General features: G+C 36.3%; 2 protein-coding genes across 6 annotated transcripts in view; one reads left to right on the top strand and one right to left on the bottom strand.

The window, feature by feature from the left end:
- The window catches only part of NCKAP1 (NCK associated protein 1), a 110,208-nt gene that overhangs the window by 73,779 nt on the left and 23,651 nt on the right, over positions 1-12,778 (bottom strand). The window lies entirely within an intron of this gene.
- LOC131501726 (large ribosomal subunit protein eL39-like) lies at positions 3,242-3,599 on the top strand. The gene has a single exon (XM_058712162.1). The coding sequence runs from the start codon at positions 3,272-3,274 to the stop codon at positions 3,425-3,427; it is 156 nt and encodes a 51-aa protein (XP_058568145.1). The 5' UTR covers positions 3,242-3,271; the 3' UTR covers positions 3,428-3,599.

The raw sequence follows: 12,778 nt of genomic DNA, 5'->3' as shown, positions 1-12,778 counted from the left end.
CTGAACATAAAAAAGTATCCAACATAAACATCTATCAGAGGAGAGATTATGACAAATTTAAAAGGTTTTTATGTCAATGACAGATGACAAATTTTGCTAGAAAGCCTACCTCTTATTGAACAACCAAGACTAACTGACTTAACCATTAGAGCCTAATACTCTCTCATCATTAGCCAAAATAATGTACATGAGAACATCTGACAGTTCCTGGCACCCAGAAGCTACTCATTCAATATTGGATAAATGGCAAAGGAGGCTAAACAAACCATTTCTTCAAAACAAAAGAAAAGCTATTTTAAATAATGTCAATACTACTCATAGTACTTCTAGTAAGAGCTGGTATTACATGAGCACACACTCCTTGCCAGGCATTGTTCCAAATACTCTATAAGTATCTCACTCAGTCATCCCAATTATATTCCCTATTTAATGACAATAAATTCCATAAAGTTCTGTATGAAAGAGATCAATTATAACAACAAAGAACAAAAGTGTCTACAACTTTAAGACTTCAACCACAAAAAAAGAATGGTACCTTTTAGTTCTTAAAGTGAAAGAGAGTAGATACTACTAAATGTATTTAATTTTAGGTTCATCATCTCATTGTTTTATAGTAAACAAAAAGCAGGAAATAGCTAAACAACATAAATCAATAATAAATTGTTTGATGTAACAGAACAGAATTAGAAAAGTGTAATTCTGAGAACTGATTCTATTCATTAATACTTTAAAAGCATATTTTGGATACTTAGGTTAACTATATACATTAGCAAAATATTTGTACAATGCTTTCACTAAATTTCAAACCATGGATCCTTATTCTTAACATTCAAAGTAAAAAATATGTAAAAACCAAAAACAAACAGGAAAAACATTAGCAACGCAGATCGTAAGAACATCGTATCTTTGCACTGAAAAATGTTGGTTATCAATCTTTGTCAAATTAAGAAGCATTTTACAAACAAAATAAGTATCTAAAAAATTCACTGAAATGTAGTATTTACTAGTTTTTACTCTTTCAAAGAAAAATTACTGGCAAATTACAATAAAGAACCAATGCCTAAGATGGCAACTCACTGATTTTCAAAGAAATGTGGCTATAGTTCTTTATTCACCTATTTCAAGTATTATGTTCTTTCATTGTCAAAACTGCTTATGCATAATAAACTATTTTTCTTGATCTAAATTATGCTAGTATTTTGTTCCTTTTAAAAACCAAGTACAGTATGGAACCCAAATAGCCAAAGCAATCCTGAAAAAAAAAAACCAAAGCTGGAGGCATCACAAGTCTGGACTTCAAGCTGTATTACAAAGGTGTAATCATCAAGACAGTATGGTACTGGCACAAAAACAGAAACATAGATCAATGGAACAGAATAGAGAACCAAGAAATGGACACACAACTATATAGTTAACTAATCTTTGACAAAGCAGGAAAGAATATCCAATGGAAAAAAGACAAGTCTCTTCAGCAAATGGTGGTGGGAAAACTGGACAGCGACATGCAAAAGAATGAGCCTGGACCACTTCCTTATACCATACAGAAATGTATACTCAAAATGGATGAAAGACCTAAATGTAAGACAGGAAACCATGAAAATCCTAGAGGAGAAAACAGGCAGCAATCTCTTTGACCTCAGCTGCAGCAACTTCTTACTCAACCTATCTCCAGAGGAAAGGGAAACAAAAGCAAACATGAACTACTGGGACCTCAAGATAAAAAGCTTCTGCACAGCAAAAGAAACAATCAACAAAACTAAAAGGCAACCAATGGAATGGGAGAAAATGTCAGATAAAGGGTTAGTATCCAAAATCTATAAAGAACTTATCAAACTCAACACCCAAAAAACAAATAATCCAGTGAAGACATGAGCGAAAGACATGAACAGGCACTTTTCCAAAGAAGACATTCAGATGGCTAACAGACATGTGAAAAGATGCCCAACATCACTCATCATCAGGGAAATACAAATCAAAACTACAATGAGATACCACCTCACATCTGTCAGAATGGCTAAAACTGACAAAACAGGAAACAAGAGATATTCACAAGGATGAGGAGAAAGGGGACCCTTTTGCATTGCTGGTTGAAATGCAAACTGGGACAGCCACTCTGGAAACAGTATGGATGTTCCTCAAAAATTTAAAAACAGAATTACCGTACAACCCAGCAATTGCTCTACTAGGTATTTATCCAAAGGATACAAAAATGCTGATTCAAAGGGGCACATGCATCCCAATGTTTATAGCAGCACTATCAACAAAAGCCAAAGTATGAAAAGAGCCCAAATATCCATCGACTAATGAATGGATAAAGAAGATGTGTACACATAAACACACACACACACACACACACACACACACACACACACGGGAATATTACTCAGTGATCAAAAGAATGAAATCTTGCCATTTGCAACAGCGTGAACGGAACGAGAGTGTATTATGCTAAGTGAAATAAGTCAGTCCGAGAAAGACAAATATATTTCACTCAAATGTAGAATTTAAGAAATAAAACAGATGAACATAGGGGAAGGAAAGGAAAAATAAGATAAAAAGAGAGAGAAAGGCAAACCATAATAGACTCTTAAAAACAGAACAGGGTTGCTGGAGGGGTGTTGGGTGGGGGATGGGCTAAATGCATGATGGACATTAAGGAGGGCACTTGTTGGGATGAGCACTGGGTGTTATATGTAAGTGATGAATCACTAAATTCTACTCCTGAAATCATTCTTACACTATATGTTAACTTGGATTTAAACCAAATTTAAAAAATAAAAATGCAAATTCAAAAACAAAACAGTAACAACCAAGTACAGAAGTTTGGTCTCAGAAAAAGCTTTGTTCAGTTTCTTAATATGATATTCTAAACCACACTTTTAAAAATATGAGTCCTGAGAAGGTATTTGGGTAAACCTCTTATGAAAGGAACTGTCAGCTACCACCCTTTGTCATTAACTCTCATCTAGACCACTACACTAGCCTCCAAACTGCTCTCCAAACTTCATCTTTGACTTCTTTAGCCTCACTCAGTAGCTGTCATACAGGTCTTTCTCCTCTGTTCATCAAATTCATCAAGCTTGGTCCCACCTCAGAGCCTCTGCACTTCCTTTCTCAAGTCTGGGATGTTTTTGCCACTTGTTTGCATAGCTCACTCCCTCACTTCTCTTCAGAGAAGCCACTGTTAAGCACTCTTATCTAAAATAGTCTCCTTTTACTTTTTTTCCCTCTTCTACGCCATCCTTGTGTGTGCTGCTGGCCACTTCTCGCCATGTCTTCTCACAAGACTTTCAGGATCAAGCGATTCCTTGCCAAGAAACAAAAGCAGAATCGTCCCATTCCCCCGTGGGTTCAGATGAAAACTGGTAATAAAATCAGATACAACTCCAAGAGGCAGAATTGGAGAAGAATGAAGCTGGGCCTGTAAGGGATCGAACAGGAGATGGCACACGTTTATGCTGCCTGAAAGTCAGGTGTTTCTATTCCATCCCTCCCTACTGCCTGACCAGTAGATCTGTTTTATCAGGAAATTGACTTTTCTCTGTTACGATGCTTCTGCACCTGTAGGTTGGTTCAGTAATAAATATGTGAGACCTTTTGGTTCAAAAAAAAAAAAAATAGTCTCCTTTTGGGGCTCATGAGTGGCTCAGTTGGTTAAGCATCTGACTCTCGATCTTGACTCAGGTCATGATCTCGCAGTTCATGAGCGGAGTCCCACACTGGGCTCTGCACTGACAGTGTGGAGCCTGCTTGGAATTCTCTGTCTCTGTCTCGGTCTCTCTCTCTGTCCCTACCCCACTCGTGTTCTCTCTCTCTCTAAATAAGCTTAAAAATTTTTTTTAAATAATAAATGTAAAAATAAAATAAAATAGTCTCCTTTCCTCCTTGCTCTTTAACTGCTTATCCTGCTTTTTATTTCTTCCTACCACTTATCACCAAATCAAAGTATGTGTTTATTTCCATTAATTGTTTGTTATCTAAAAACCCAACTTGAATTTAAATCCACGAGAGCAAGAAGGTTTGTAACACTCTCTGCTATATCTCCAACATCAAGAATACCAGCACATAGTAGGATGTACAATTAATCTATCAATTAATTTCCAATCATCAAGATTCTCAATGTAAAAATCATAAAGTCAATTTTTAAATTGCATTGCTGATTATAAATGAATGCAATATCAGGTATCAAGTCATGTCTCAAATGAGTTTATGTATCCTAACACAGACTGGTGATTTAATCCCTGGAATAAATCCCCAAAGTTGGGCAAAATATTTCATTATGTCCTTCCAGGATAGAAAAGCATAAAACAAGGAAACAAGAAGCGTCTAAAAAGAATGGCATATTCGATCCAATATAAGCAAATCTAAGATTACCTGAAAATCCAAATCAGCACAAAGAGTACTCATTTTACTTTTTTAAAGATTTTATTTTTAAGTAACCTCTACACCCAGCATGGGACTCAAACCTACAATGCCAAGATCAAGAGTTGCAGGTTCCACCAACTGAGCCGGCCAGGTGCCCCAAGAGTACTCATTTTAAAAAAAAGGTTCATAACATTTCGTAGGATTCTCCTTCTATCATATACAAAATGATTCCATTGGTAGTCAGTATTTCATAAATGCATTTTTCTGAGCAAAGGGTAGTAAATAAATTTCAGGGAAGTATCCTTAACACCTGCCTAGTAATTAAGCATGACTGAGTATTTAAAATTTGTTACTGAATCTAATCCTCATAAATACTCTTCAAGGTACATGTTTTTTACAGCAATAAAATATACATAACACAGAATCTAACAATTTCAGCCATTTTGAAATGTGTAGTTCACACTTAAAAATATACTAACATTGTTGTACAACTATCACTCCCATCTGTGTCCAGAACATCTTATTTTTTTAAGCAGGCTTCACGCTCAGCAGAGAGCCCAGTGTGGAGCCTGAACTCACCACCCTGAGATCAAGACCTGAGCTGAGGTCAAGTCCAATGCTTAACCAACTGAGCCACCGAGGCGCCCCCCCCCCCCCCGAACTTTTATCTTCCCATTCCAGGTATATTTTTATCCTCACTTTCCAGATACAGAAACAGACCATAAAGAGGGCAAAATGCCAATGAAGTCAATGAGACATCGAAGTTTAAAACACCTCTTCGATATACTTCAACATTCAAGTGTCCATACAATGATACAAAAGTAGTATAGGAACAAGCCAAGCTATAACTATTTTCTTTTCAGAAAATACTTGTATTTATTTGTAGCCTCATCAGACTATAGCTTCCAAGAACTCCTCTAATTCAACCTCCTCATTTTATATATTAAATTTTTTCAAATTTGTATTGCTAGTCATCTGTTTAAATTAATTCCAAAGAACAGAGTTTTATATTTTAAAGAACAGAAAGGCAAAGAAATTAAAGGTTTATGCATACCACTTTTGTAATAGGACTTTATTGCTCCTCCCATCAATAGTATTCTCTTTTCCCACCCTTACAATCTCAGCTGGCCTTGTGACTTGCTTTGACCAACAGAAAGCAGAAGCAATGACACTCTTAATGTGAGGCCTTGCAGCTTCTGATTTTGCTCTTTTTGGAACACTGCCCTTGAGTGCCATGTGTGAGAGGCCTCAGATATATCATGAGGAATGAAAAGTCTCAGTATCTTGCTATCTCAGTTAGGCCCACCCCCCAGCCAACCCACCAGCTACATGTAGTTGTGACATAAGGCTGGTGAGACAAACACAAGAACTGCCCAGTGAACCCACAGAATAAGAAATAAGTTGTTGTTTCAAGCTAATATTTGGGGTCATCTGTTATATAGTACTAAGTAACTGAAACAAAGACTAATAAGTAACACAAATTAAAACAATCTCTATTTCACCACCTGTGCACCTTAAGTTGCACCTGAAAAGATCCTGAAAGTTTAAGATTTCTGGTTACAGGACGGTCAAATTAATACAAACTCGTGAAACTACTGTAATTTTATCATTAGTACTAGAAAAATCACTAATTATAGGTCCTAGAGTAAAGAGAGGTTGGTGTAACATATTTATATAAAAGGTAGTATACTGTGTTAATGATAATGTAATTTTTGTATAATGGCACCATTTTCCAATACAAATGAAGCTAGTTCCTCACATTCATTTTTAATAATTTTTATTTTTCTAATATGTGATTACCTTGCTTTCATAACCTGGGCACTGAAAAAAATCAAGCTTTTCTTACAGATTAGATGTCAACATTATAATCAGTAATTATGCCGAACTATTTCTGTCAAGATGGCCCCAGGTGCTACTGACATATCAAGGTAATAAGTCAACATTAAACTGTCCTTGATGGTTATACTTTTTTACTTTTTAAAGTTTTTATTTCTCTGGATGCCTGGGTGGCTCAGTCAGTTAATCACCCAACTTCAGCTAAGGTCATGATCTCACAGTTTCTGAATACATTTCATTTTTTCTGAAATACTTCCAGGACCACCTGGGTGGCTCAGCATCTGACTTTGGCTAAGGCCATGATCTTGTGGTTAGTGATTTCAAGCCACACATGGGGATCCATGTTGACAACATGGAGCCTGCTTGGGATTCTTTCTCTCCCCGTCTCTCTACCCCTTTCTCACTCAAGCTCATGCAAGCGTGCTCTCAAAATAAATAAATAAACTTAAAAAAAATAAAAAATAAAAAATAAAATACCACTTCTGGCTGTTGAAAATTGTTTTTCATAGCTTTATTAAGATACAGTTTATGGGGTGCCTGGGTGGCATGCTCTCTCTCTCTCAAAAATAAACAAACATTTAAAAAATAAAAATATAAATCACTTAAAAAAGATAGCTTACATAACACAAAATTCATCCATGATAAATGAACAATTAAATAATTTGCGTAAATTTAGAGTTGTGCAACCACCAACCCTATCGTTTTAGAACATTTCCATTATCCCAAGAAGTTCCCTTGTGCCTATTTACAGTTAACCTCACTCTTACCCCCATTACCCCCAGAACCAGGCAACTACTGATCTACTTTCTGTCTCAACAAATTTGCTTTTTCTAGACATTTCCTATAAAACAGAACCACACAATATGTAGCTTTTTGCATCTGACTTCTTTCACTTAGCCCAATGTTTTGGAGTTCATCAATACTACAACATCTATCAGTAGTGTGTTCCTTTTAATTGCTGAATAGTATCCCATTAAATGGATATACCACATTTTACTTACTTATTCATAAATATATTATTCATTTAGTCAACAAACATCCCAACCTATTATATTATCAGGCATCATGAGAGGAGCTGGGGATAAAACTGTGAATAAAATGATGACCTTGCCTCTAAAAGAGTATATAGTCTACTGAAGGATGTACATGTCAGTATGCAGGTAACTCTCACCTTTTTTTTTTAAGGTAAATATCCAGTTTTAAAAGCTGGTTACACCACAATTAACTTCTAGGTGCAAGGTTCAAAAATGGTGAAACACTATAATGCTTATAATACAAGACAAAGACCCTCACCAACTAGTAATAACATGAAAGAAGTTTAAAGCACACACACACATTCCTCCCCCTTCCCAGTTTGAGAAAGACCACAAGAATGGTCAGAGCTTCTAAAGGTAGTGAGGATGGTGAGGAAGATGGGGAAAGTTAAAGGATACCCTAAAATAAAGAGGGCTCCCAGGGATTATTTTTCTTACATATTGACAGTGTGGTGGCTCATGTTAAATTTCCTCAATTTGCAGGCCTGTAAAGAGGAATAAAGTTTATGCTTAAACTCTCTTGGCTTCTTCCTGACCTTTTTGTTTATATGTTGTTCTTGGGAGATTTGGAAACAAGGTAAACTGGCATCTATGAATAACTCTCACTTAAGACCTGTAATAACCTCCTAATACCTTACACCCTCATCAATTCTTGGAACTCAGAAGCACCTCCGATCCATTTACCCTACCATTTTTTTTCCTGTCACTTGCCTTCTCATGCCATAATACCTTTTTTAACCATTTTAAGACTGAGTGGCCCATCACTGGATTACTCCCTTATCTCTTTCTCCATCATGACTGCCTGATAAAACCCACAATAAGAGAAAGCATATAGATATGCTGACTTGATCTCAACCTGAATTCATGACCATAAACCATAACTGAGTAGCAACACGACACCATTTTCACTGCCAATTTTTACTGTCAATTCATTCTCTCATTCTCAATGATTATGCCATTCCTCCTCTCTCTTAAAACACTCAATAATTCCATTTCAACTTCTGTTTCATGTTAGCCTGTGCTCTAGACTTAATACGTATACTTAGCTACTCAAAATCTCCACTCAGATTTCTAATATTTAGACATATTTAACATATCTAATATTGAGTTGTTGAGTACTATCCCTTTTATGCCCGCGCCCACCCCAAACCTGTTCATCTTGGGTCCTTACCCAAGTAAATCTTGAGATCTGTTCAAGCCAAAATGTTGGGGTCATCTCTCATAGTCTCATGTACCCCATACCAATGGATCAGCAAATTACTGTAGACTCTATTTTCAAAATACATTTTCAGAATCTGAACATTTCATGGCTGTCTTCAAAGTAATTCAGAATCTGAACATTTCTCACCTCTACCATTCTGGCCCAAGCCACTATCAGCTCTAATCTCAATGACTGCAAATATCCTTCTCCTCAGTATGGCATTCCCTGGTCACCTTAAGTAAGTATCTCCCCACTATCACTCTGTTTTGTTCTTTTTAAAACTCATCTCTACCTGATATTACATTCATATTCTTTTTTTGTCTATCTTTATCCAATAGAACGTAAGCTCTACAAGAACTGTAATTTAATCTAGTTATTCACTGCTGGATCCCCTCTCCCATAACAGGACTATGCAGATAGCACTCAACAAATGTTTTAAATAAGTGAATGAATGATAAATGGAGGGAACTATTCATGCAGCACTTAACCTAACTTGAAAGGGCTAAAGAAAGTTTCTCTGAAATGGTGACATCCGAGGATAAACCCAAAAGACAAGTAGAAGTTAGCCTAATGAAAGAATATGGGAGGCAAGTATTTTTCCATATAGTGAAAACAGCATAAACAAAGACCTCAAGGCAAAGGAAAGCATGGCCAATTTGTGCCATGAAAGTATACACATACTCTCCAAAAATAAAATACTCCTTAAAAAACAAGCACTTAGGGGCGTCTGGGTGGCTCAGTCAGTTAAGTGTCTGACTTTGGCTCAGGTCATGATCCCACGGTCCATGAGTTCGAGCCCCACGTTGGGCTCTGTGCTGACAGCTCAGAGCCTGCAGCCTGCTTCAGATTCTGTGTCTCCCTCTCTGTCTGCCCCTTCCCTGCTTGCAGTCAGTCGGTGTCTCTCTCTCTCTCTTTCTCTCTCTCTCAAAAATAAACATTGGGGCGCCTGGATGGCTCAGTCAGTTGGGCGCCCGATTTCGGCTCAGGTCATATTCTCATGGTTCATGGTTTGAGCCCCACGTCAGGCTCTGTGCTGAAAGCTCAGAGCCTGGAGCCTGCTTCCGATTCTGTGACTCCCTTTCTCTGGCCCTCCCCTGCTCACACTCTGTCTCATTCTCTGTCTCAAAAATAAACAAACATTAAAAAAATGTTGTTTAAAATAATAAATAAATGAACATTTTTTAAAAAGCACTTAAATAGGGGTGCCTGGGTGGCTCAGTTGGTTAAGCGTCCGACTTCGGCTCAGGTCATGATCTCGCGGTCCGTGAGTTCGAGCCCCGCATCGGGCTCTGTGCTGACAGCTCAGAGCCTGGAGCCTGTTTCAGATTCTGTGTCTCCCTCTCTCTCTGACCCTCCCCCGTTCATGCTCTGTCTCTGTCTCAAAAATAAATAAACGTTAAAAAAAAAAAAAAATTTAAAAAAAAAAAAAAGCACTTAAATATATTTTCCCATGTTCTGCATTCTATCCAACACTACACAGAGGACTAACATTGTACACTATCCTATTTATTTTTGGCTAAAGACCATTAGTATACATATTTAAAACATTTTTAGCCCAAGATGACTGCTAGGAAGAAGAATAAAGAAGAATAAGTGTTTTTGCAACATCTCTTATTTACTTCACTATAGTTTCTTTTGTCGCCTTTTATTCTGCATCTTAGCAAAAATTTTTTGATCTGACAAAAGGTAAGACCAGGGCAGCCATGATAAACAGAAAGAAACCATACTAACGGTGCTCAAAGGGTACCAGGCTAAAGTAGCTAAAGCTCCCTTCAAACAAATAACCAAGAAAATAAAAATTAAAGATCAACAAGTGATTACATATTGGTAATATCCTTTGTTATTAGGAAGGGCATCATAACCAACATTGCAGCCAAAGGGACAGTTTGGAAGATAGCTAAAAAACTATCACTAAGGGCAAGATATAACTAAGAAATTTGAGGAAAATAGAAAGATGATTGCAAATGCCAGGAATGCATCTCCTTGGGGACAACCCCAGTATAATGCTCATTAGCAGTCTCATTTGCAGGAAAACAGAGAGCATCAATGAGCTGAAGAGGTTATGATTAGAGTTTAGTATAATTAGAATATATAGTACACAAAATTCACAAAATAAAGTGATTTCAAAGCACATGTGTTTTGGGATCATAGGAATCAACCCTGAGAATACAATGAAAGCCAAAAAATACACTCACATTCAAATTCTGTACACAGTATCAGGGGATTCCCAAATTCTGTGAAAACTCCATATAAAAGCCCAGGTAAAAACCATTATACTTGGGACAACAAAGAGAAGATGTCCCAAGATGAAAGCTTTGCAACAGACATAAGCAAACTGTCCACAGAGGAGTTAGAAGACAGCAGGTTATAGAAGAGTGGGCTCCATACAAAAAGGAAAGCTTACATAGGTGATATGATTATTAGGATGGATAAATTTTAAGAATTCTATCAAGGCACATAACTGTAAGTCCAGAAATCATGATACACCTATGAAACAAATTTAACTACAAAATAATTCTGGATGAAAGAACCCATTTTACTTTAATGCTAAATATACTACAGATATAAACATAAATAAATTATTTTAAGTCCAATGTGACAATGGAATGAAGAATACAAACTAAGCACTCAGGTCTTTACTAGTTGCTAATTTTTGGAATCAGCACAGAAATCAGTCTCAGAACATTTTATGGTTTCATAAACAAAAGAAAGCACTAACAATTTGGACAGTATTAAAGTATAAATGACCAAGGGTGAGGGCATAAAAACAGAGAACTGTACTATGTGAAGTTCAAAAAGGAAGTAACCAATGATCCAAAAATATTAACAACAAAACTATCAAATATCAAGAAGAAGGGACAGTAAGTAAGGAGCAAGAAATCGAATGAGCTCAATTATCATCTTCTGTAGAAGAGAATTTATAATAGGCATTGTCTAACACTGGCAAATGAATTTATAAAAGAACAAGCATATTCCTTATAAGACATTCCTTCTGAGAAATATGACTAGGGTGGGAAATAGTGGATAGGAGATATACCCACTTTTCATCTCAAATTCTTCTCAAACTATTTGGCTCATTACTATGAATTTATGTTATTTAGGTATAAACTAAAAGGAAATTTAAACCAGTTTAGGTAGGTCATTAGTGCTAATGCAATTCCCTGCCAGCACTTAACCTATTTCAAATACTTTTCAAATCTATCAAAGCATGGCTTACTTGTGTCTTTAATGAGGGGTTCATTCTTCTATTTATTCTGTTTATTCAAGTTAGAATTAAAGACTATTACATGTAGAAGAGATATTAAATGAATATTGATGATACCTTTTTAAAAGAATAGACACTTTAGTTCTCATTGTATTAAAATTCTTTCAATTTTGGCACAGTTTACTTGGTCAAAACCAAATATTTAAGTTTACATTAGGGTATTTATAAGATATACAGAGAGACATATTGACTAATGACAAAATATATCCTCCAAATCTTGTTATATTATCTTATTATATGATAATTCCTTTTAAAACCAAAGCATTTCTTGCTGGCCTACTACATCCTAGTCAACAGAATTCAAAGATGAGTGCTTAGGGCAGGAAAACAGAGATGGGAGTTACCACAAAGAAACAGATAAGTGTTCTGTTTGGTCTCTCTTGTGTGGGGAATGGGGAGTGGCAATAGGAGGAGAGACTGGAATGGCAAGAAAAGCAGTGTTTAGATTATCACAGCATTTGTCCCAGCAGGAGACGCGGACCTGAAGGGGATAAATTCAAGACATTATTGAAACTGACAAGTATTAAAAATGATGAGCTCTAAATCACCAACTTGACATTTTATAAAAGCCAAAGGGGAATCTAAAAATTCTAGTTTAGATAACCAAGTGGAAGATGATGGCTCAAGGCAGAAAACATAGAAGAGAAACAAAATGGGGAATAATCATGTGTTCAATACTGGATACAAAGTTTGCTATTATTTAACTTGTGCAGCTGTCCAAAGGGTAGCTGGAATCAGACCTAGAATTTCAGAACCCAGAAAACAGAAGAGTAGATTACTTAGTTGAAGCAATGGAAGAGAAAGTTTTCATACATATATACTGCTGGGGGTGGGGTGGGAAGGAGTCATTTAGAATTACCCACATTTAAAGGGCAGCTAGAAGAAAAGCCAGTGAAGCAGACCAAAAAGTCAGAGGGGTAATATAAATAACAGCTTCCATTTTTCAAAAGCAATTTGTCACACAAATCTGTGAAGTACTGTAGGAGATATTAAACTGCTTCTTGAGATTGGTATTATCATCATTTTAGTGAGAATAACAAAGAGGCTTTAAGATGTGAAATACCTTACTCCAAATCA

The sequence above is a fragment of the Neofelis nebulosa genome, chromosome 2, assembly GCF_028018385.1.
Source record: "Neofelis nebulosa isolate mNeoNeb1 chromosome 2, mNeoNeb1.pri, whole genome shotgun sequence".
Taxonomy (NCBI): Eukaryota; Metazoa; Chordata; class Mammalia; order Carnivora; family Felidae; genus Neofelis; species Neofelis nebulosa.
This window is presented reverse-complemented; position numbering and strand designations above follow the sequence as displayed.